Raw genomic sequence first — 26,514 nt, forward strand, 5'->3', positions numbered from 1 at the left:
CGCAGGTACCCAGTGGCCGGGAGACAGCAGCAATACAAGTCAGCGGTACGGCTCGTCCGGTATTAAAAATGGCTCTGTGCTATACGCGGCACCTATAGAAGAGCCACGGTGACAGTCAGGGATGTGCTTTTTGCCTATATGAAAGCACACCCCTGTCACTGAGGCAGCACCACTGTGCCCAATCACATCTGCCTCAGTGACAGGGGTGTGCTTTCATATAGGCAGAATGCACGTCCTTGTCACCGAGGCACCGCTATAGGTGCCGCCTATACACCTTTTTTTAATGGGCTTTTACAGCCCAGTGCTCAGCCCTGCCCCCTGCCCGCCCCCTGTTTCTGTTACTGTACGATAGACAGCGGGAGGCACCGGACTGGATGCCTCCTAAATAAAATAAAAAAAAGGTAAAATGGTTATAATAATACAAAACATATACTTATGACACATAATATGTGTCATAAGTATTTTCTTTGTATTTTTTAATGATATTAATCATTAGTGACAGGGGAGGCTCTGCCTCCCCTGCCTCCCCTGACTGCACGTCCCTGCCCTGGACACAACGCCTGGACACTGGACACTGCCCCTGGACACAGCCCCTGGACACAGCCCGTCACCCTGGATACAGCCCCTGGACAATGGACACCGCCTCTGGACACCGCCCCTGAATACAGCTCCTGTACACTGGACACAGCTGTCACACTGGACGCTGCCCCTGGACACTGGACATGCCTGTCACCCTGGACACAGCCCCTGGACACAGCGTCTGGACACAGCTCCTGTACACAACCCCTGTACACTGGACACAGCCCCTGACACACTGGACACAGCCCCTTGTATTATGGACACTGCAGCCCCTGTTCGCTGAGTGTACAGTCAGCAGTACTGCAGCCCCTGCGTGTGAGCACTGCAGCACCTAGTTTACAACAAAATAAAAAAATCACACAAAATAAATCACAGCACAGGGCACAGGGCACAGGGCACGGAGCACGGAGCAAAGAGCAGAGAGGACGGAGCACAGATCTCCCACCCACCCTCTTCCCTCTCCTATAATGAAGTGAAGATGGCGGGGCGCGCGTGTGTCTTATATAACATCCCAATCCCGCGAGAATCCGACAGCACGATGATGACGTTTTGCCTCGTTTTCGGTCTGGAATTCAGGCGGGAACTCCCGAGCCGGCTCGGATCCTGACTCGGATCGCGATGTTCGGCTCTGTCGGATCCCGGAGATCCGGACCCACTCCTCTCTAGTATTAACGTATTAAGTCTAGCTCCTCAGCTCTCATTAGACCCCAGTGTCAAGAAATATCCCCCAGATTGACTCGGTGAAAGAAATTTAATGGTTAAAAACCCCAAACCTTATTTTTAAACATGATTTTGTCTTTGATTTGTGCTGTAAACTGTGTCATTCCTACCTATTTATTGGAGGGCAATGAGGGAGTTTATTTTTCCTCAGCCGAATGTATGCTCCCTATTGTATTATTATTATTCTTTGCATTTTAGTCTATTCTTATGCTTGTCTATTGTTTTATTTTTTAATGATGGTATATAGCAAATTATAGATTTTATGGGTGCCTTTATCGTTGGTGCCAGTGACCTGAAAATATCAGATTCTTACCTGATAATATGTTTTCCTATACTCCTCCATGGCAGTCACACACTGGGTTCCTCCCCACTGGGCAGTACACACAAAGGGAAAAGAAAGACACGTCCCCTATATAAGGCCACTCCTCCCTTGTTCAGTGTCTTCATTATTCCAGCTTTAAAACAAACACAATTCGTTAGTCATTTCACACCCCCAACCCACATAAGGGCCGGGAATATATGCTGCCATGGAGGAGTAGAGGAAAACTATTATCGGGTAAGAATCTGATATTTCCTCTTCCTCCTCCCATGGCAGCCACACACTGGGTGTTACCACAGCAGTAATATTATAGGGAGGGATACTATACAAACATTGAAGAGAAAAAAATAATGTTCTCAAAAACGAAAAATGATTTTCCAAAAGAATGAATCTTGTTCTTCTCGAATGATGCCTCAGATGACAGCTCTGAGCACCCTTCTCCCGAAGCTTGCATCTGCCGCGGACCAGACGTCGACTCGATAATGCCTTGTAAACATATGAACTGAAGCCCATCCAGCTGCTTTGCACAGTTCTTCCGCTGTGGAAGATCCCTTCTCTGCCCAAGATGCAGCAATTGCCCTTGTCGAATGGGCTTTAAGTCCCTTCGGGAGCTCAACACCCTTCAGCTCATAAGCCTTCTGGATACAATTTCTTATCCATCTTGCGATAGTATCTTTTGATGCTCTTTGACCTGCGTTCTTACCCTCACTCAGGACAAACAAGCTTTTTGTCTTTCTGTGCTCTTGCGACCTTTGGATGTAGACCTTTCATGCTCGTACTACATCAAGAGTATTTAGTCTCTTCTCTTTCTCATTTTTTGGCTCTGCACACAATGATGGCAAAACTATTTCCTGATTGATATGGAAGGTGGACACTACTTTAGGAAGGAAAAGAGGATTTGTGCGCATTACTACCTTGTCCTCAAAAAAATTCAAAAAGGGTTCTTCCACCCACAGCGCCCGCAGCTCCGAAATTCTCCTTGCTGAGGTCACTGCAACTAAAAACACCATCTTCCGTGTCAAAAACGTAATTGATATTCCCTGCAAGGGCTCAAACGGAGGTTCTGTCAAGACTTTAAGAACTAGATTGAGATCCCATGGACCTAACGGCTGCCTTATCCTAGGCCTGATCTTCCCAGCCGCCTGTACAAATCTTCTTACGTATCTATTGTTAGCCAAGTCTCTATCTAGAATGGCCCCCAATGCTGAAATCTGCACCTTTAGTGAAGCCAGTGCCAGACCTTTATCCAAGCCTGCTTGCAAAAAAGCCAATATGGTAGCCATGTTTTCTGGATTACTTCCCTCTTCTTTACAAAAGAAACTGAACTTCTTCCAGATCCTATAATAAGAGCTAGATGTTGACCTTTTCCTTGCCCTCAATAAGGTTTCCACTACTTTATCCGAAAATCCTTGATCTTTCAGATTCTCGGACTTAGCAACCAAGCCGTCAGGTTCCAGGACTCTGGCTGAGACCGCCAGATTTTCCCCTGGAACAACAGCTTCGGTACATCGGGAAGCCTTACTGGTCCACCTATTGCCATCTGTAGAACTTTCGAGAACCAGGCCCTCCTTGGCCAAAATGGCAGCACTGCTATCACTAAAAAACTCTCCCTTTGAATCTTTAGCAGTACTCGGGATTATTCCGAAAGGAGGAAACACATATGCCAGTTGCATGTCCCACGGAACTGACAACCCGTCCACCTGTGCTGCTCTGTAGTCTCGGTATCTTGAGAAAAAAATTGGCAACTGATTGTTTCTTGAGGTGGCCATAAGTTCTACTTGTGGCATACCCCATCTTTGCACTAACTCGTTGAACACCTGTCCATTGAATCCCCACTCGCTTGGGACACAATCTCCTCTACTGAGACCATCTGCCCACTGATTGTCTTTGCCGGCTAGAAACACTGAGCTGATGTTTATGACATGACGTTCGGCCCATTTGAACAGTTTTTCCATCTCTTCCGTCAGAGATCCGCTTTTTGGTCCTCCTTGTTGGTTCACATAAGCCACAACCGACCGGTTGTCCGAGCGTATCACTACTTCCTTCCTGAAGGGTAATTCCTGGAAATGTTTGCACGCCAGTACCACTGCTGCCATTTCCCTTAAGTTGGAGTGTTTCTTGCCCCATTCTGTTGACCACTTGCCTTGTGCGGTTCGAGAACCATAAACCGCACCCCAGCCTGAACTGCTTGCGTCCGTGGTTACTGTTACCTGTTCGCCTGACTTTCCTTCTATTAGTCTCTTTCTGTTTTGCCAATAGACTAAGTCTCTCTTTGCTGACTTTGACATTATTATTCTTTGAGACAAATTTTTTGAGTCTCCGTTCCATTGTTCCAGGAAACACCTTTGTAACTTCCTGGTATGAAACCTGGCCCAAGGAACCGTGTCTAATGCTGCCGCCATTAGCCCCAGCATTTTCATACAATCGTCCGATGACACCACCGTCCACTGACACGTCCTTGCCTGTTGGACTAATTTTACTCTCCTTTCCTCGGTTAAGCTCAGTGTCATCTTCCGAGAATCTATGATGCACCCCAGATATTTTATCTGTTTTGTGGGAGACAGATGACTTTTTGCGAGGTTGATCAGCCACCCGTGCTGTTTGAGACAGTTCATTACTTTGTCTAAGTGTCCTTCTACCTGCTCTTCCGAATCCCCCACTATCAGAAGATTGTCGAGGTAGGCCCAGATAGCCACCCCTTCTTGTCTTAATCTCTATTACAATGATGAGTACCTTGGAGAAAGTCCTTGGAGAGGTGGAGAGGCCGAATGGTAAGGCCACGAACTGGTAATGCTTTCCTGCCACAGAAAAATGAAGGAACTTTTGATGGCCTGGAAAAATTGGGACATGCAGATATGCATCCTTCAAGTCTATGGAAACCATACATGCCCCTTTTCTTATATTTTATTATCTTATCGACTCCATCTTGAATGGCCTTACCTGGATGAACCTGTTTAGGCGCCTCAGATCCAGGATAGTCCGAAAACCTCCTGAGGCCTTCCTCACTACGAAGAACCTTGAGTAGCAGCCGGTCCCCTCCTGACCTACTGGTACTCTTTCTACCACCCTTTGCTCCAACATTAACTGAAGACTTGACAACAAGGCTGTTCTTTCCTCCTTGTTTACCGGAACGATAGAATTTAAGAAAAAACTTTTTGGGATTTTTGAGAATTCTATTTTGTAGCCAGACTTCACTACTTCTAACACCCACTTGTCTGTTGTGGATGCCTCCCAGATTTGACAAAACTCCAACAGCCTGGCTCCTACCCGCACTGACTCATTGCTGGTCTTTTTTTTTGGCGGGAATCTCCCATCGCGCCCTCTTTGGCCATGAAAATTACCTCTAGCCTGCCACTGACACCTCCTGTAGCTTCTACCCGTTCTGTAAGAGGCCGCATCCCTAAATTCCTGGAACTGTCTGAATGGCTTTACAGGAGGTGGCTTTTTTGTTGTCTTATCCTGGGGTAGCCATACCGACTTACCCCCGGATATCTTAAAAAGGATCTCATCCAGCTGTTTGCCAAAGAGATAATTCCCCTCAAAAGGCAGTGACAGCAGCTTGTTTTTAGACTGCACGTCCGCTGCCCAGGGCTTTAACCACAGTGCTCTCCGAGTTACTGCAGCTACCGCACCTGCCCTGGCTGTTAGTTTCACTGAGTCCACAGAGGCTTTGCACATAAACTCAACTGCCAATTGCAAGTTTTGAATAGACTTGATCAACTCGGATCTCCTTATGCCGTCCAAAACATCAGCTTCCAATTGATTACACCATCCTCTCAGTACTCTGGCTGTAACTGCCATAGCAGCTTCTGGCCTTGTTGCAGCTCCTAAGGTGAGATGCTGCTTCCTGAGCCCCAACGCTACCCGCCTATCCATCGGGTCTTTAAAGACATTTGCCTCTTCCAGTGGTAATGTAGTCTTCCTGGAAATGCGAGCAATCGCCGCATCCACTTTAGGAAGTTCATCCCATGAGGCGGTCTGTCCTGCCTCAAAAGGATAAATTTTAGTTATCTTGGCAGGGACAGCTATCTTCCTATCTGGGTGCTTCCATTCACACATTATCTTTTTTTTCAAAGATTCGGACAGAGGAAAATTTTTAACTTTCTTTTTTTTGTCCTTAAACAGAAGCTCCTGAAGAGCCAAGTCAACCTGCTTGTCCTCTATGTTGAGTGATTTGTGAATCAATTCAAGCAAGTTTTCAACCATAACTGGATTATAACCTGCATCTGCTTTATCAGCTGCCTCCTCTTCATCTGGATCCTTAAATTCCCTGGAAGGACCAGCAGTAGAACCTGCTTCTGAACCATCAGAGTCCTCAGACAGAACTGCTCGACTCCTCTTAAGGCTTAATTTAGCCAGGTCATCTTTTGTCACAAAAGTGCCTGCTAGTGCGGTTTTTAACATATCCACCATACTGGTCATTTGCGACATAGGAATCATATGTGGCGCTTTACATGCTTCACAGAATTCGGCCACATGCTTTTCTGGCAGTTTCTTATTACATGCTGCACACTTAGACAAGTGAACCTTCTTATGCCTGCTCTGCTCCTTCTCTCTGCTGGTCTCTGACCTAGGTGAAGCATACAACTTTATCACTACTCACAAAAATAAAACAACAAACTCTAACTAGGTAATGCAGAAAAAAACCACAGGCTTACCCCGACTTTTCTTCCATGGCCCTGAAGTCTCTGCAGGCTCCTGCCTCTCTGACTGTTGTTTGGACTCCAGCTTTCTGCCCGGTCAATCACTTGCACAGACACAAGGAAAATTTCCGGTTTAAACCGCACAATCCTTGGACGCCGTTCGCACGCTGTTGCGGCTTTATTCCCATACAGCGTACTATTTCCGCCCTTCCAGAACGCCTCATCCGTCTGCCTCCGGCGCCCGCTGATGACGTCCGCCTCCTTCTCCACAGATGAACGGAGACCAGGAACACGTGCTGCACCACGCGCCTGAGGACGCCGCCGCTCAAGCCACTCAGGGCGGCATGCAGCACCCGGGTATTAACCCGTGGAAGGCCGGCTCCCACCTTCCCTTCCGTCTGACTTACAGGTAATGCCAGCGGGGATCTTTTTTCTTCACGGGGTAAGCCGTCCGTACTGCCCGTTTGAAAGGGGAAAAAAAATACACTGAACAAGGGAGGAGTGGCCTTATATAGGGGACTTGTCTTTCTTTTCCCTTTGTGTGTACTGCCCAGTGGGGAGGAACCCAGTGTGTGGCTGCCATGGGAGGAGGTAGAGGAAATATTCTTTATTACTGCCAGGGTTGGTTTAAGCCTACGGCACTTAAGACAGGGAGGCCCAGCTTTTCTGGCCCTCCCACTCTTGTCAACATCACCCCCACTTGTCATCCAGCCCACCCCCACTACAAGACTGCATATGCACATATAAAAATAATCTATACTCTCTCTTGTCACGTGCAAGAAACGTATCAGCCTCTGTAATACTTACACAATCGGACATGACACGGGTGAACACTGTGTATGCCTCTCTCTCCAATCCCGAATGCTCTGATGAGGTTAAACAGGACCACAGGACTGAGATGCATTCAGGACTGTCTGGATGACTGGCAAAGTAGTCATGGTCACTATCACCAGGAGGTTAAATACCACATTTATTAGTAAATTTTTTAAATTTAAGGTTTTTTCTTGATTTTTTTGCTATTGCTGCATCCTCTTAAATATCCCCCTTCCCACCCCTGGCACAATGTCAAATAAGAAATTAAGAAATCCAAAATTAGGTATCTCCAAACCCCCCCCCCCCCCCCCCCCCCCCCCCCCACACACACACACACACACACACACACACACACACACTTGCTATTTGTTTATTAACCGCAATGGAAGGGAGAAAAGCCAGCTCTAGAACTATTTTTTATGTGCAGGCTTAAAGATATTTGTGCGACTCTCAGACAGCCTGAATGGAGCTTATATTTTATCTAGTAGAAAAAGTGAGGATTTCAGCAGAAACAATGGGAAATCTGTTTCCTAAAATAAACTTGCCATTTATATAGCACAACCTATGTTTATTTATTAATGCAGGTAATAGTTTATATTTTGCTGGTACTCCCAAAGTATAATTAAATGTTATTCAGTCCACAACAAAAGTGAGCAAGTTAATATAACTATAAAGTCATTTCTCTATAACATAACTATGGGGATTATTCTAGTCCATTCTTTCTGACAAAATCCTTCTTAGATGGACAAAACCATGTGCACTGCGGGTGGGGCAGATGTAACTTGTGCAGAGAGAATTAGATTTGGGTGGGGTTTTTCTTCAAAGTGAGATCTATATTGAAGTGTAAAATCATGCAGTCAGTATTTTCCCTGCACAGAAACAAAATAACTCACCCAAATCTAATTCTCTCTGCACATGTTACATCTGCCCCCCTGCAGTGCACATGGTTTTGTCCATCTAAGAAGGATTTTGTCAAAAAGAATGAACTAGAATAAACCCCTATATGTAGTCACTTTATGGGTCTTAAAACTCTTTTGGCAGCTAATAAAAACTAAAACCTTGCACCGCACATTCTCCTGCTCTACCCATAACAAGATCCTGCTCACATTCTGGCTGCTAGCAGTCTGTTCCTTCTGCTGCTGTGCAAGAGGGAGGGTCAGTGATGTCAATGCGCTCTGGATGTGGAAGGGAAGATGGTGGTTGTGGGGGATGGGGTGGGGGAGGCTGAGAGAGGAGAGCCCAGGTATTTTGTACCCCATGCACTCTTCTGACATGTATCCATGCCCTTTGTGGTTTAGACATTGCCTGATAAAGCATTCACAAATTTGTCACAAACATCATTTGTGTTGCTTTTCTGTCATAAGATGTTCATTTACACGTCTGCCTCAAAATCATGAGACATAAAACATGTTTTGCTTTAATTAAAGCAATGGAAATAAAACAACACTTTGTTCGTGTGCTATATATATAGATATATCATATCACGTGCTTCATTCCGACTTAGGGGAGCTAAAATGGCGACGAAGAAGTAAATTGTTCCAGGATCAATTGTCTTGCAATGCAAGGGGTGAAAAAGTATTTATATTTTTGCATGCATGCAGGGAAATCACAGACTACTTTTGCACGTAGTGAGCTACTACTGGGCATGGTTTGTTTTTATGCTGATTTTAACCCTTTGAGTGCCAACATCGCTCACATTTGTTATATAAATTCAAATAAAAAATGTGTAAAAATAGTTTTTATTTCCTATATAAGGTAAACATTACCGGTCATTATGATGAATAAAAATGTTTGCTTGGAAATTTCCACACCTATTTTGACAAATACCCTTGGATTGAGGGTTGAGGGTTGAGAACACATCCCTTCCCAATGCCGTCCAACATGGCTTTATCAAGGGGCAATTGCTCACGTTTTGTTTGCTTGTTAAGGCCCCAATACATTAGTGCGACTTATCTGAAGTGCAAGTTGCATCCTATTTTCCCTGAAATCCCAATGGCAGCTCCCGTGAGACCTTCCATCTGATTTGCCACTTGATGTGCCATTTTTACATACGATTTATCATTAAAAATAGCACCAAAGGACTCCCGAGGAACTGCCGGGGGAGTTCAAGGGAAACCGCAATGAGCTATTCAAAATCATCTATGCAGGATGTTCAATCTCCGGATCCTATCCGATGCGCACTGGGCTGCACATTGGATCCGTTCTGATGTCAAACACATGCAATTTGGTCGATTTCCCCCTGATTTCTTGAGCCGATCCATCGGAATCCGGTAAAATAGCCCATAATAGCATAAGTGTATGGCCAGCTTTAGACTTAACGCGTATTGACTATTTATGCCACAATCAATGGGACTAATTCAGACTTATTCATTTGGGTCCGAATTCAGACCCACCCCCTATGTTCAGAATTTGCACATGCGTGATTATGTGCATGTGCAAACCCAGAGTGCAAACCGCTTTGGCATTCGCTGAGCCCCTCGCTCTGGGAAGGGAGGGCCTGGGGCGCCCTCATAAAAATGCTGGACATTCCCCTGCGAATGCAGGGGTGGTGATGCCTGCCTGCCCCAAATTTGGTGAATAGCGGCTGGAGTAAAAGTCAGTCTAGATTCCCTGCTAGTTAAACATTACCCCCGCACCCTGCCACCTAAACCTAACCCCACCATGCAGCCTAACCATAACACCCTCTACTAAGAGCTTAACATAACCCCCCAACCCCTGCAGCCTAACCTTTGGTCTGCCAACTAGTGCCTAAACCTATCTGAGACTGTGTTGATATTATATTAATCCTTTTCCATCACGGTTTTTAAAATAATCTAACATTCCATGTTTTTGGCTTCCACAGATTCTAAGCACCCATGCTCTCCTGCTGAGTTCTGGAGCAATAGTAGCATCCGGACGAGAACCTTTCAAGGCAGTAAATTATGAGTCTGAGACTGAATATCTACCGGCTAAATTACCTGGGATCTACCAACGCGTACTGCCTAAATCAAGAATAAAACCAGAAATGAGAAGCCGTGAGTAGAATACATCTAACTCTTCTGTTAATGACCTTTCTAACCATGTGCTATAAATTATTATGGAGTATTTGACATTACAGACATATATCATTTAGACATATTATATGTTCGTTTTAAGAATTCTTTTTTGCACGTATTCTGATTTTGAAAAATGCCATATTTTTATTATTATTATTATTATCTTTTTAAGGCGTTCCATATCACTATATATAAAAGGCTAAGTGCCAGATCTATCAAGCTTTAAAAAGTGATAAAATGGAGAGTGATAAACAACCAGCCCATCAGATCCTACCTGTCATGTTACAGGCTGGGTTTGAAAAATGACAGGTAGGAGGTGATTGGCTGTCTGTTTATCACTCTCCACTTCACTTTTTGAAGCTTGATACATCTGGCCCTAAATCCTCCACACCTTTTTGAGGTGAAGTACCGCCAGTGGCCACTAGAGGCCCACTTAATGGACCAAATTACTCCTTAACAGAAAGTGAAACCAAAATGATATGTTTCAAACTTTGTGGATATGACTGAGGGAGCTGTGAAGACAGAGATTGGAGGTAGGACAAGATAGGGACTAAGCCGTCATTTTGATGGGCTTTTAACTAGTTGACATATAAAGGGACAGAGTTGACAATGTAATGCAGGGGAGGATCCCTTAGCATATATAAATATACATGTGAACATGTATGTAATATATGTGCTGGATGGTTACCCCATGATTCAGCATGATTACCAGACTCATGTGAAACTAGCCAATGGCCTCAATTGTGACCTCCCTCGACTTCCATCTGTAGTTCACTAACCAGGCTGCATATAGGGAGGTAAGGGCACTCCTACTATTTATTTGTGGCATAGGGCGAAATGTACTAAAGGGAAAATGCGGTAAAACAGGGGTTTCCTATGTACTATTACCGGGCCGCACCGTTATCGCAGGGCAGGGTATCGCCACCTTTGGGTGGCAATACCCTATAGAAGCCTATGGGCTTCTTTTCGCCGCCCACCCGCGTCGTCGTAACCCCGCCGCCTCGCCGACCCCCCCTCTCCCCCTCCCTTGGGCTTACCTTCTTGCAGGTCCTCCTGGACCCCGGAAGGTAAGCCCTTCCTCCCCCTATAAACGCAGCCGGACGTCCTTCCGGCTGCAGGGGGGAGGAGGAGGCGCCGGGGACAGCCTGCTTAGCTGTCCCCGGTGTTTAGGCATCTGAAGCCGGCTGGGAGGTGACGGAGACCCCCCGCAGACCAGAGTACAGGTATCGCGGGGGGGGCTCCGTTACCGCACCGCGATGCCAGCCGCATATGTTAGTACATATGCGCTGGCATCGCGGGGGGGGGGGGGGGCGCGAAGGGCGGCAATGTATTTTAATACATCCTGCCCATAATGTGTAAAGGGCACTACTATTATTGTGTGGTGTAATGTGTAAGGGGTACTACTAATACTGTATGGCATTCCATGTAAGGGGCACTACTACTATTGTGTGGCATAACATTTGAGGTGCCCTTCTACTAAAGTGTGACATAACATGTAATATGTGAGATATGGGAGTACTATTATGTATCAAAGCCCCTACTTAACATGGTCATCCCTCCTATCGGGTGCATGCTGTCCCTACATAAAATATGGGGGGAAGGGGAACAATGCTCTTTCTGGCACAGGGCACCAAAATATCTAGTTATTGTATGGTTCATCACTAAATGTGCACCCATTCCTTCAGTGGATCAAAGGTGCAATAAACCCAGGACCATGCTAAAGTCATGAATTCCACTTTATATATTTAGTTTATTTCTAAACAAAGCATGCTTCACCCTACATGTACTATAATTCACCTTAAGGAATAATAATACGATTTAGAAATTAAAAAAGATAAAAACACATGTCAAAAGCAGATGTGGTGTGGCTCTCCGACATGGGGAATCCCTAAGGTTAGACCCAGAATCCTGACTGCCTGTGCTCTGACAGGGGGCGAGTGCAAAGAAACCCCATGCGGGCTTGGTAGTTCTCACCACAGATTCTGTTCTCCCTCTATGGGGGTCATAGACCCCCGCAAGGGAGAATAGCCCCTGTGAGTTGGGATCCCTCCTGGCAGTTGGGATTCCGACGTCAGGATACTAACCGGCAGAATCCCCCCAGTCGGGCAGTCATCCAGCACCCATCAAAAACTATAGGGTTAATGCAGAGTTGGCCAAAATTACATCACAAAACCAAAAGCATAAAAAACTGCAATTGCTTACATACACAATGCTGCTATTATCATAATCGCTAAATCACACACAAATCATAATTTATGTCAAATCGTTGAAGAAAGCAGATATCAGCATCAGCGGTGCATTATCTACCTGGCGATCACAAGTGGGTTTCTATTGATGAATTTTCACCATCATCTGTGAACAACTCACATTTACTCTAAAGAAAACTTTCTTGGGCACATGAGCCACTGTGTCTCCAGGGTCATGATTAACAGCATGCGCATGGTCCTATAGTCTAGTGCTCAAGACCTACAATGGCACTTTGCAGCCTGAAGAGCTAGCAGGTCAGTAATTTAGGACGTAGTGGGCCCCATAGTATCATGACATTGCATGTTGGGTGGTGGCATGGCCACTGCAGGGTGCATTAGTTCCCTGCTATGGTGCCGTGTCATAGTCCACGTGTGTTAGTATGAACTCTCCCTTACTGTACTCAATCCAAGCGGGAACTCCTGTCCCCTCCCTCACCATTCTTCTCTACATGCAGATGAGTATAGTGAGTATAACAACTACCCAAGTTTGCCTGTACTTATGTTCTGGTCCAGCACAGAGCGAATTCATGTAAGACACTTTAATGTGCGGATAATTATATAAGTTGTTTTGCTCTATCTGATTCAACAAGTCATAAAGACCCAAATACCCTAATTTAGTCACCATCTTTCCTTTTTTGTCGTTTTGGGGCTCCTGAAGTAGCAGCACCATTGTCCTTCGTCTTGCCCAGACCTTTGAATGCTACAGGAATTTTATTCTCAGGAGGGGCATGCTATTTTTATTCATGTGCTGTAAGCACATGAATATATATTTAATTTAATTATTTTTTTTTTTTTTACACAGACCAGCCAGCAGGGGTCGGAGCCGAGCCGCTCATTAGATATTCATATATTCACTTCACCCGATCATTACATATGCGTGATCGGGTGTAGTTAATATATACCCGGTCCCCTGCTGGCACCTCCGGGGGGCAGCCTGTGCTGCCTGGCACCCGGGGAGCCCACCTCCCCCCCACAAACTTTCTGGGGCAGGCAGGGAGACTTCCATCTCCCTGCCTGCCGCCGTCCTCAGGCTCTCTGTGGCATCCGCCGCAGGAGTTAAAATTCGCCGGTCAGGGGCAGCGAGCCCTTGACTCGTTGAATACTGGAGCCGGCGAGGCTCCGGAACGCGGCGACCAGTGGCGAATGTGCAGCGAATCCTAAACAAGATTCGCTGCACATCGCCAAAATGCTCATTGAATACTGCCCTTTGTGTTTGATAAATTGGTGATCCTCTACATAGCATTATGGTTTATGGATAGTATAGCTTATCTAATAGGGCTATTATTAGACCCTGCCAGAAGACACCACAGTCAGTCCCAACCACAGATATGTCAACGAACTGAAATGTTAATAAATACCTTGTGCATACACACTGCGAGAGACATGTGATCAGCCTGTTATTTTTTTCCCCCTTATCACACACCTGGAAGCTCTACAAATAATGACGTGCCCAATAGGAGATTGTCTTTTCCTGTTTTTGTTATATATGATCTTCGTCATATAGAGCCTATGGTGTACCTTCCAGGAAGCTCTTTACAGATATTATACAGCAGAGGTTCTCAAACTCGGTGCTCAGGACCCCACACAGTTCACGTTTTCCAGGTCACCAGTCAGGTGAACAGGTGCACTCATTACTCACCGACACATTTTAAAAGATCCACAGGTGGAGCGAATTATTTCACTTGTGATTCTGTGAGGAGACCTGCAAAACATGCACCGTGTGGGGTCCTGAGGACCGAGTTTGAGAACCTGTGTAATACAGCATTGATCAAAAACAAGAAAAGAAGGTTGAATGTACCCTCAATCATACAAATACAGTTTGTTACATTTGTATTTTTATGCAAATAATATGGTTTCCTCTATTAAAAAAACTAATATGTTTCTGATAAATGCATTTGGTCTATTTACTTTCTTACTTGCTTTTACTAACTTTCTTATTTTTCTCTCTCCTTTTCTTTCACACTTGCTTCTATATGCTGTCGTCTCACCTGGATCACTTAAACTCTTAAATTACCTTTTATTATTCATCTATTCCTGTCATGAATTCATTCTGAATGTCAGATGTGAAGACGGATGAGCCTATCACAATTGCCAGTGATCAGGAGCGTGTCCTCTCTTCAGCAAATCTATGTGATGATATAGACAGAGACCTTGTAGATTTTTCCCACATACCCGACAATGAAATACACCTCACACAACAGTGGCCAAATACCGGGGAGGAATTGCCAGTTATTTCTCCAGGAGACAATATTGAAAAATCAGTCCATCTTAACTGTGATGGTACTATGACTGTAGAAATGAAAGTTCGTTTTAAAATAAGAGAAGAAGAAACCATTAATTGGTCAACTACAGTCAGTAGAGCCAATTTATCCTATTACAAAAACAAGGTATTCAGTAATACTGTTAATCCAGAAATTCAAGCCGTAAGTATCACAGATTCTCCTGAAGTCACTAACATTGAGCAAAAAATTCATGATGAAACACAAGATTCAGTAGAACATAAAAATGAAACTTGTGTTGAAGGAGTCCAAAATCAAATCCAAGATAACAATGTAAGTTCTGATCAATATACAATACCCCCAATGAAAAACGAAAAGATTGGTTTCTACAGACCTCCCACACCAGGGATTAGAAAAGGCCAACAAAGACAGTTGACAATCAGGAGGTCATCAGAAGGGAAACTGCAAGAAAACATGAAACATATGTCCCGTTTCAATGAAATGGAGCACAACTCCATACAAGCAGCAAATAATATTGATGATCAATACAATAATCAAATATTGACAACTGCTGACGATGTTAATTTGAGATCTAATGGGACCAACCCAAAACTAACTGAAACAGAACACAAACATGAAGAGAACTTGTCCAAATTAGGAGGGGAAACCTTTCGCATATTAGAGAGCCCTCAAATGGAACTGTTGCATAGAAACACTGTATACGAGAAAGGTATGAGGAAATCCAACAGAAGTGATTATATTTGTTTGACAGGACTTCCTACGGTAGCTAGACCATACTCCGCAGGAAAGTACACATACCATCAGGATCAATTTAAATTTAAAGAAATCAAAAGAACAATGAGTGCTTCCATTGCATACTCTGAGGCATCCCAATTACACAGAGATACAACACATGCAAATAATGAATCAGAACTTGATCTTAAAGAATTTCTTGATTCGGTGTCACAAGAAAATGATGTAGCACCAATGGAAGCTGTGTCCTCCACAAAATCTACAAACAAAACTCATGGTACAAAGAACCTCTCATCAGTCGCTTCTAGGGACAATGTCATAAAAGGGTCGGGAACTGACAGCTACTACAGCAATGATAATCATTCTGTATCCTCTACGGGTCAAAAGAAAAAGAAAAAGAAGAAGATCACTGGAGATTCATTCAAGAAAATACGTACAAATAATCCCAATGATAGACAATCTAATCTAGAATCTCCACAGTTAGTTTCTAGACTATCTTGTGGAGGAATGAACCCTGAGACAAAACATATTATGTTTGAAGAAATATTTCCACCCCAGATGTCCTCTATTACAAATCAATCTGAAGTAGGCACAATAAGGAAATTAAAGGGCAATAAGCAAATGGCAAAGGTAAAGCCAAGATCTGTTAAAACAAATGACAAAACAATTTCTACCCCGAATCAAAATAGTCCGGAAAGTGAAGATAAAAAACCCAATGTAGAGATTGACATAATTTTGAGGAAAGAAATAGCAGATAATAGGGGCACCATTGTCCCAAATGGACTCATACTTTCCACTGATGACCAAGCAGAGTATCCACTTACTGAATATAACCATGTACCAGATGAACACACACCGAAAAAAAAATCAGAAACATCTAAAAGACCACAAAAAACACCAAAGAAGCAAAAAGTTCCAAAGAAGAAAATAAATAAAAGCATACATGAATCAAACATTGCAAATAATACAAACAGATTGGATTCAGAGGAAGTTAGTGAATCTCCGACTCTCCCAAATCCACTTGAAAGCTATGTTCAAAACTGGCTGACAAATATATTCCCCAATGCTGCCTTACCTGTGCTTCAGCTGTTGTCTTCCACAAAGTTAGAGGATGATCACACACTTTCCAGCAAAGACTCAGGCACTCAGCCACATGCAACTAAGGTGATGACAGGTGAAGTGTCTGGACATTCAAATGGTAGCCAGATGCATAATGGAGATGAAGAACATCAAGTGGAACCAATTCATACAGAACCTGTACCACAAGAAGAAATGTTTATAGAGCCTGTTGAATCGTTCACTGATGACGGTGTCTCAGTTGTCACGGAAAACAGTAAACACTTTGCAGATATCTTTGCACAGCAGTTTACAAATTTTGGACACACTACCTTTTGTGAGAGCAATAAAGCTGAGGATTTAATCAGTTGGATGGCAAGCCAGCAACTCATAAATATGCCCCCAAAAAAGGCAAGCATCGATGCAGCTGTTCAGGTAGAAAATAAGACATTAGCCGATTACATAAGATATAGCTGTATGCAAGATGTTTTGGAAGAACAGCTGAAGTTGTCATCTCAAAACATCCAAAACTCAAAATGTAGGCATTTGGAAAAGTCTTTTAGTCTTCCAAACTCTCCATCTGAAGTAGGGTCTTCATCATCTCAGCTACTGCTTGCCTGGCTGATCGTGTTACATTTAAAACATGGTATGTACCAAACAATAGAAGGCTTGTCCCCCAGCCCCAACAGTAGTTCAACAGTATTCACCTTACTTCAGTCACTGAAACAAATTGCCGTTACTGAAAAAGCAGATGACTTGAAAGCTGCTGTTCTAAATTTGCAAGAGTCAAGGTTTCATTTAGTTACTAGTAATGTCCAAAGTGTTAATGAGCCTAAACCTATGCTGGAATACCCAAGAGTCTCAACTAATAGTATAGAGAGTGACCAGCTTCCTCACTTTAATGGTCAAGATGAAATGGATCCACAGTGCATAACGGAACCATGTGACAAGCCAGATTTATTGAAAAATGAGGTGCAAAATGTTTTGGCTGGTGACAGTTACAACTTAAGGTCTTTTGCATCTGGACTATACAGAGACCTTTCTGGGGAACATAGTCATAATGAATCCTGTGAGTATCTACAACAACGCATTCTGGTAGAACCTCAAGAGTCATTCAATATTTCGGCTGCTGATTTACCAACTGAAGTAAATGAATCCATATCAAATAACATAGATCATTTCGAAAATTGTCATCTAGATTTATCACAGACATATGCAGCTTCATCCATGTCACATATCAGAAGTGATCAGAACATGGAAACAACTAGAGTTTCTCCCAAAAATGTATCCAAAGTAAAAATGATGGTGCAAGAAATGGAACAAAGGAAAAATATCCCTCGTGCCTCTGAACATCAAAAGTGTTTGCAAAGTCCCATGTCTTCTGATTGGTCAGACTACAGACCAGACAGTGAAGAGAGCATGAGCGATAACCTAAGATCATCCAGTGACATTATGACAGAGAGTGGAGAGGAGCAGGTACACAAGAAGCTGATTAAAACAGGTTATGTTAAACGAACTATTGAAAGACTTTATGGCAAAGCAGAATCTATAATCAAACAACCTAAGGCTTCAGCATCTGTATCACCTCTCAACGTAATCCAAACCCAGCCTAAACAATCCCCAAAGAATAAAAATAATAAACAGTTGGGTTTTCCAAGTGAAAGTCACCAATGTATTTCTAACGAAAACATATCAAGTTCTAGTAATAACAAAGAAATAGTAAAACATAGCTTAAAAAGTTCATCATTGCCACTACTGGAGGCTGCTGAAAACCACAATAACTTGATTTCCCAAAGGCCAGGGTCTTCCCAAAATAAGAATTTTTTAAAAGAAGATGGTCATGTGGAAACAGTCTCAGGTACAGACGGTGGAGTCCTCATAGATAAAGGCAGGTGGCTACTGAAGGAAAATCACTTAGTAAGGAAGTCACCGCCTGCCATAACTGGAATGTATGCTAATCTTGATACAACGTCAGCTGACACACTACTTGACAATACCAGTGATGACGCTTCTTATCTCCATTTTGCTTGCAAAGTTAATCAAACACTAGCTGAAGTGTCGTCTTCGGAACTGGAAGATATGGCTAAGCCTCATCACTATACATGCCATTACTTTAACATGCCCCATGGGAGTGACTCTGAACCCTTTAACGATGCATTCAGTACCAAGTCAAAGGTCAGGCCCAAATCATCTGATACTTTAGTGAAAACCAAAACACACGACTCATTGGAGTCCATAAAGAAGTGTGGGGCTAAAAGTGCAAGTTTAACATCATTTGCCACAGTTGACTTCCATTACTCTGATAACAAAGTACATCCTTTGCCCCTTGGTGCTGCTGCAGCCACCAATCCTGCTGATGATGAACCGCCCAATTCTACTAGCACAAGCAGGAGGCAAATAAAGGAACAGGACTCACTGGACAAGCTTCAGTTTATTTGTGGACAGCACTGTCCTATCCTTACTGCCCTATTTACTCCTATAAATGAAAATGATAGAGGATTTGCTTATAGAAGACCCTATGATATAGAGAATCTTCCAATGCTACATTATGTGCCCACCAAAGAATCATCTACTCCTTGGTTAAACAAGTCTCCATTAGTCGATGAGAATAACAACATACACTATAATATACAGCTCCCTATCCTTAATTGCAGCAAGAGTGATACCAAGAGGTCATTTATTTATGACTACAACGACATTTTGGAAGATATTGAATCTTTTAGAAATACGAGAAAAGACCGGCAAAGTTTATCAAGTCTATGTTCAATTTCAACTATACAAATTGTGAATATAATTAGACTATACAATGAAACTCAAACAAGCAATATGTTTCAAGGAGTTTCATGTATGGGAAATGATGAAAATAACAATGTTCTATATCACCATATATAAACTCCACAGATGATCACAAAGGAATATGTAACTATAATTGTATTACATTTCTTCAGTTATTATCAACCATAATGATCTTGCAAAACTTCTTAGAATTGAAGACTTTCCTCTCTACTTTCTTTTTTCCTTACTAGTAGACTATATAGTATGTACCATTCTCCAGCCTTTCTGACGGTTCTCTCACCGCAGGGACACGTTAATTCGACAAGCAATGGTGCTGACCGAAGGGTCTATTGTACATATAGTAATATCTTTTAAGAAATAACATGTTGTGTTTTAATTTTTTTTTATTTTTAGTAAAAATGTATACATCTCTAAAGGAAGTTAATGTTAATCTGTTCAAATTGTATATACTGTAAATCATTTTACTGAACACAGGCAATTCTCATTGGTGCTATCCTGTGCAAACAGTAGATTTCAATATATTGTCATAGTCTGGGATATCGTGAATTCTAGATTCATTGTGGGTCCTGGGAGATACTGTATCTTTTTGATGTTGTCTCATCGCACATGGTTTTGGTTACATTTTACTTTTGCAGTTCTTTTTTTAGTAACAGCACATATTTCTTCTTTTGTTTACAAAACTACACCAAATTACTTCTAACACAAATTAATATTAATGATTACAAAACGGAACACGAGCAACAATGCATTCAGAAGCAAGGGGGTATATTAATATTAAATAACATGAGCTGTGCGCACACATGTGTTCTAACCAATATCAACTCTTCAAATTGTAAGGGTTAGATTTACTAAGTTTTTCATTTCATTTTATTTTCCATTTTAAATTTCAGGGTTGAAACCCTTGAGAATTGTTGACTTTCAAAAACTGCTGTTTAAAAATTAAACATCTGAATGATTGCAGGAAATGTTAGCACTTAGCATCATGTTATTTAATAAGCTCCATTGTGTGAAAGTTTAAACAGCAGGCACTTATTTTATAGAACAAATTGCCACCCAGATTAAGTGAAAGCAAAAAGTCTGCTTGTGTTCATGTTTTTACTTGCATGTGTTATGTGCCTATACAGTATACACTCCCATTTTTATGCTGAAACATAAAGTTAACTACCTATTGTATTTCAAAATGCTCTCAGGAACATACTGTATAGTAGCTTTAAGCTGTAAAGGGTGACATTACTTAGGTACTATGTAATGGACATATTTTAGCATCTAAAAATCAATGGGTACCTTCTTTTCTCTATTTTAGATCTGTAAGTTCCTTCATGCTGAAATCTATTATTTAGGGATGAGAAAAAATGTCATAACTTCCACCTAAGATGGCATACGCCTCTGGTGCGATTTCGCCTAAAGTTCTTTGAGCTCGATTCAGACTTGATCGCACAGCAGCGAATTGGCAGCTGACAATGATCAGGTAGAGTCTGCCCCCATATAAGTAAATCAAGCCTTGCACATGAATGTGCTCTCAGTGTGAATAGATGTGTATGACTACCAAAGATATTCAACAGATGCTCATCATTGAATGACTTCTCCACGGGTCACCGCTGTGTAGCCCTGGACTTACTCAGCGGCTGCAATGTAATCAGCATAATTGAGGCCAGAGCTGACGTCACACACCCTCTGCTAAAACGCTTGGGCACGCCTGCATTTTCCCTAGGAAAACCTATGTCTATTCAGTCAAGCCTGAATTTTTCCATTGCTCTTCCATTAATCCATCCGTTACCACCGCCAGACGCTGGCTTCCTGTCAGTCAACTTGCGAATGGCTTGCGAAGGAAAAAAATAGCAGGACTTCGTTGCTGGAAGGTGTTGCGATTTGTGTCCCAGATGCATACGCAGCGTATCGATAATCAGCCGCTGTGTGAATTCGCTCACTAGCGATCATGTCTGAATCGGGCCCTTCATACAATCTGCTCCAACACCACAAAAGCAGAATTGAATAAATTCACATTGTCCCTTTGACTATTTTTTGAATATAAAGTATGTGTCAAATATAGAATTTACAGAGCACAACAGCCATGCCAAGGGATAGCAAAGCTGAGACAAACATGAAAGAATTGTACTATATTGATGTATGTCTCTCTGTAAAACAGCCGGTTCCACCATAAGCTCCTATTGTCATGAAATTCCACTTCAATTTTGCTCATTTCTGCTTTATTAGATTTTTTAATTCAGCGTGTATTATTTGAAATGTGTTTACTGTATGTAATATATGCACACTCTGTGGTAAGGTAGATTATAATATAGGCTTTGTTATATTAAATTAAAGTTTTCTGATACTGTTTAGCTTTCATTTGTAATATATATATATATATTTCTCTTAATTAATATCAATGATCACACTTGGCCCAGCACTGCCACACTCACATTTGTTAAAGAATTTAAGATCCTCACAATTTTCTCAATGCTACCAGTGTCACACGGTCTACAGCATTCACTGGGATGTTGATTATGCCCAAGAAATGGGTCACTTTTTTTTCCACTAGAAATCTTGATATCTTTATTCTTCATTTCCCAACTGTTCTACCTTATTTTGGGCCTAAAGGGAAGTGTTGATTGGATTACATATGCTATGAAACTTTCAGGTAAAATGGCCAAGTTTATCATTTAAAAGTTATGGGAGCATCAATTTTATTGTCTACGGTGTTAATTCTTTGAGGGCCAAGTGAATTTGTCAAAATTGGTGTGAAAATTGCCAAGCAATTTTTTATTATTATTATTATATATATAATATTATTATTATATATATCAAATACATATTCCGCAGCGCTTTACAGAGAATATTTGAACATTCACATCAGTCCCTGCCCCAGTGGAGCTTACAATCTATATTCCCTACCACATGTACACACACACAGACATTCTAGGGTTAATTTTGTTAGGAGCCAATTAACCTACCTGGATATTTTTGGATTGTGGGAGGAAACCCACGCAAGTACGGGGAGAATATACAAACTCCACACAGTAGGGGCCATGGTGGGAATCAAACCCATGACCTCAGCGCTGTGAGGCAGTAATGCTAACCATTACACCGTCCATACTGCCCCAATTTTTATTCATCATAATGACCTGTAACGTTTACTTTATATAGGAAATATAATCTTTTTTTACACAACATTTTTTATTTGAATTTATTTAACAAATGTGAGAGACGCCGGCATTTTTAGCTCATATTTTGCACCTCTCTCACAGAGATGTTGGCACTCAAAGGGATAAGAACATTTCTGACCAAGTATATTAATGGGATCCAAACTCAGAGAACTTTATGTCCTCAGACTCCGTGTCATATGAGGTATTAATGACTCACTACAGAATGCAGTGGTAAGAGCCCAAACTTAAGGTGTGTGGTCAGTCACCAGAGGGGGTGTGGCCAGGCAGCATAGAGGGACTTGGCCAACCATTAGAGAGGACATGTACAAAACATGGCCCCTTTATGAAGGAGGAGTCTACATCCCACTTTTATTAGAAAGAGGGCTAATCTTGGTGTAGTTTCTAGAGAAACAAATGTGGTTGACGTGTGAATTTCACAGCTTTGCAAGTCTTTTAATTGCTGCCCGCCACACGCATGAATGCCCACCTCCCTTCACACATGTGAATGGATATTTTGCATAAACATCTATTCGCAGCTTGCGTGCGGGGGCGAAATTATTCCATGGTCGCCGACCATGGAATGATTTCCCAGTGGTCGCAGATCTAAGTCAGTCTCCGCTGGCCTTAAATCTGTGGCGCCCTGTACAGGAAGAAGGCAGGCAGCTGACATCTACTGACTTCAGCTGCCCGCCCCGCGTCACGGGCAAATTTCCAAGGGAACGTCCATGAAACTGCTGCTTGAAAACGGCCACGTATTGATGAAAAACATCCTGGAATGTGACAATCTGCAGCCGTTTCCGACAAAACAGATCCGACTTGTTTTAAAGTCAGATCTGTTTTGTCGGAATCTGCCTTCAATGCTGTCGGAAACAGCAGCATTGAATGGGCGGCAGCCGCTATTTACCCTGTCGGAAATGAATGCCTCCAATATCCTTTACTGTTCTAGCTCTTAGGAAACAAAAAGATAAAATGAAATACTTTATTAAGGGTCGGACTTTATATGGAGATTGGTTGTACTGATGATTACATTTTACCTTGCATACATCAAATATCAGCTTTAATAAGAGCTTAGACCCACTGTGACAATACATCGTCACTATTACACTGGCTGGTGCAGAACAATATGTTACATCTCTCTGAAGATAAATGCAATATCTGCCTGTATTTGCTAGCAAAAATCAGTATACTTTTATAGGGTGATAATAACAGTATAGTGTCATCTTCCATTGCTCACTAAACTCTGATTTAATTCTCCTAAAACTCTTCATGCCGCATGCATTTACCAAAGATAATGTGAAATATTTTCTCCCTTGGTTTGGTTTGTAATTATTCTTGTGCAGACTGTTAATTTTATGCCCTTATTACGAGATGTCTTTATGTGTGCAAATAAACGTTTTGTGTGAACTCATCTACACAAGTAATTACTATAGGTATTTCTTCTTGTAAATTACATTTTATCTACTTGTGCAGTTTTATATTGGTCTTGGCTTTCCAGGTATAAGATAACAATGAATGTGAGTAAAACAAAATCCCAAATGTGTTCTGATTACCCAATGTTAGTAAAAAGTTAGACATTAAATATTCATGTTACAGTTCGCTACAAGAAAGGGGGTATGGGTAAAAACCGGACCCGGACAAGACCCCGGACCGGACATCAAACTCTGCATGCAGGAGCTTGTAGTATCGGGTCTGGGGGGTGTCCTGTGATAGCTGTCACTGGGGAGTGGAGGAGGGAGAGAATAAAGCCTCCCTGTATGGTCCGGGCATATAGCAAAAAATCAGAAAGGTCCGGACCACACAGGGAGGCTATAATTTCCCCTTCCCTGGTAAAAGCTAACACAGGCATCCCTCCAGACAAGATACCCCCGGATGAGACACCCCCTGTGAAATGCAGAGTTTGATCTGGTCCGGCGTATCAGGGTCTTGTCCTGGTCCAGTTTTACTTAGTCCCCAAAAAAGGTTCCAGCTTGATCTGTATAAAGGCAAAACTCATAAAAGTTCTTTCCAGCCCTTCTGGAAGACAAAATATATAATTATTTGTAGCTCCTCAATTACCAATTATTCTGCAAGCAGCTTTGCTGTGCTCTAAACAGGCATAAATATCTCATAGCAAGAAATTAGTGTTTCAAAGATTAAATATTGTATCGCTGATCCTGAATATGATTCTTAAATGGGCATTCTTACCAGTCATGTCCCTATGGGGATGCGGAACATACCAGGTGTCACCCCAAAATGCTGCCTCCTGCGCAGTGATAGGAGCAGTGTGCTGCACTGTAACATTATGTGCAGCACCCAGCTCCTTTCACAGTGAAGGAGCCAGTACTACATAAAACACAGTCATTGGGATCGGCCGCATCTCTGGGCCCCCCAGAGTGATGAATATGAGGGTCAGGATGTGCAGCCACGCCTCCTTTTAGTGGAGCACGCATTAATCGATTCTCCTAAATCTACCCACAGACTCCTGTGGAGCTAGTCAATGAGAGACTGGAGGCAGGTATAAGAGAGTGAATCCTAATGCCGAGTCCTAGGTCCACTGTGGCAGCTGTGATAGACACAGCACTGCCGATCTTGGATACACTGCCAGCACATATATGACACATATCTTCACGTGTATGTTTATGTGTGCTTAGCATCCTCCCCCCCCCCCCCCCCCTCTCTCCTGCACTAGGTATTTGAATATATGGTAGAATGTATGTGAACTGTTTAGAGATGTAGTAATTAGGAGGAAGGAACAATGAAATGTACTGTAAGAAGGCAGCTTGGGAATTTGGTACCCTTGCTTTAATACATACATTTGAGTTTGAGGTGGAGAGAGGAGATCCAATACAAAATGGCAGAAAGGCATTCAATAACATTGGCCAACATAGATCCAGAGAACTCTGGAGATAATAGATACATTTGGCAGTTATCCACATAGATATAATGATACTAATATACTAATACTGTAGCTCATTTATTTTCCAAGAGATGTGGAATACACAGAGATAGGCAAATGGCCTAACACTGAGCCTAGTTGTACCCCAAATTATAGAAGTAGTCAAGAGGAGGAACATCCATGCAAAAGAGCTTTATATATCTACTGTCACTGACCAAGACATACATATAAAACCCAAATAATATTCCTGCAGTGGTGCTTTCTCTGCCTGCGGCTGCCTGGGTGCTAGGGTGTCAGTGGCAGGAGTAGTAGTCTTGACCGAAAGCAGCCTGGAGCCGGTGAAGGGAAGGACCCTGTGCAGAGGAGCACAGCATTGGGCAGAGTGGATGTGGTGATGGCACCGACTGTGTCAGTGGTGAGTGAGAGGCCGGACAGTGACTCCCCAGGCAGCATGCGTAATAAAGGACACTCAGTGGGATTTATAGTACAAAAAACAGTATCAATAAAAAATATTTATTGTCCAAGCGGTCTCTTTAAGAACAAAGAAATTAATTGTATTTATTAAAAAAGTCCATGCTCACAAAAGGTAAGTTTGTTTGTATTTAAAGTTTGGCTGCGCCGGGCTGGGTGATAGATAGTAAAAAGATTACCTCCAATCCCGTGTCCTGACACAAGCAGTGATTAGACTGCCTGTAGTTTCTGACGTAGGGTGTAGAGAGGAAGACTGTTTCTCCCAAACTGCAGTCGTGGTCCCGGCTTCCAGGGGGGTTGCTTTCCACTCTCTCTTACGTCTCAGACAGCAGTCAGTTTTCAGATTTCTGAGGCATAGGTTACAATCTGGATTCACATCCGAATGGTAGGAGATGAAAGGTTAAAAAAATTATTAAAAGACCGTATTGGTGACCACATCCACCCGCTGCCTACCAAACGCGTTTCAATCCGCTAGGGATCTTTGTCAATGGCTCAGGTGGAGGTGGTCACGTGGTCACCTAATAAAGCATTGGATATCCGATATACATGTTCTTACACAGTTATATTGTATGCCTGTAGCAGGGTTTTCTTAGACCTGTGTATTAAAAAAACAATTATCGGGCTCAAAGACTAATTACATTAATACATCCAGAATAAAATCTATTTTTGTATAAATTTGTTTCACATAAACCACTTGAGTTCGAAATCCCCATTTAAACCCTGAGGACTTAAGGGCCCTACATATGCAGAGATTTGTGCCAGAGATTCATAACGGGAGATTCAGCACGAGAGATTTCACTCTCTTAGATAATGAGTCACATACACAGAGATTTGGGTCAGAGATTC

At 42.5% G+C, this 26,514-nt stretch overlaps 1 protein-coding gene across 1 annotated transcript in view; it reads left to right on the top strand.

Annotated features, from left to right (window-relative positions):
- The window catches only part of RP1 (RP1 axonemal microtubule associated), a 221,106-nt gene that overhangs the window by 32,695 nt on the left and 161,897 nt on the right, over positions 1-26,514 (top strand). Inside the window, exons 4-6 of the mRNA XM_083145115.1 lie at positions 9,917-10,088; positions 14,417-16,139; positions 16,302-19,228. Of these exons, the coding sequence (XP_083001241.1) occupies positions 9,917-10,088; positions 14,417-16,139; positions 16,302-19,228 (4,822 nt within the window). The remainder of the gene's footprint in view (positions 1-9,916; positions 10,089-14,416; positions 16,140-16,301; positions 19,229-26,514) is intronic.

This window comes from Crinia signifera, chromosome 5, assembly GCF_055691185.1.
Source record: "Crinia signifera chromosome 5, ASM5569118v1, whole genome shotgun sequence".
NCBI classification, from domain to species: domain Eukaryota; kingdom Metazoa; phylum Chordata; class Amphibia; order Anura; family Myobatrachidae; genus Crinia; species Crinia signifera.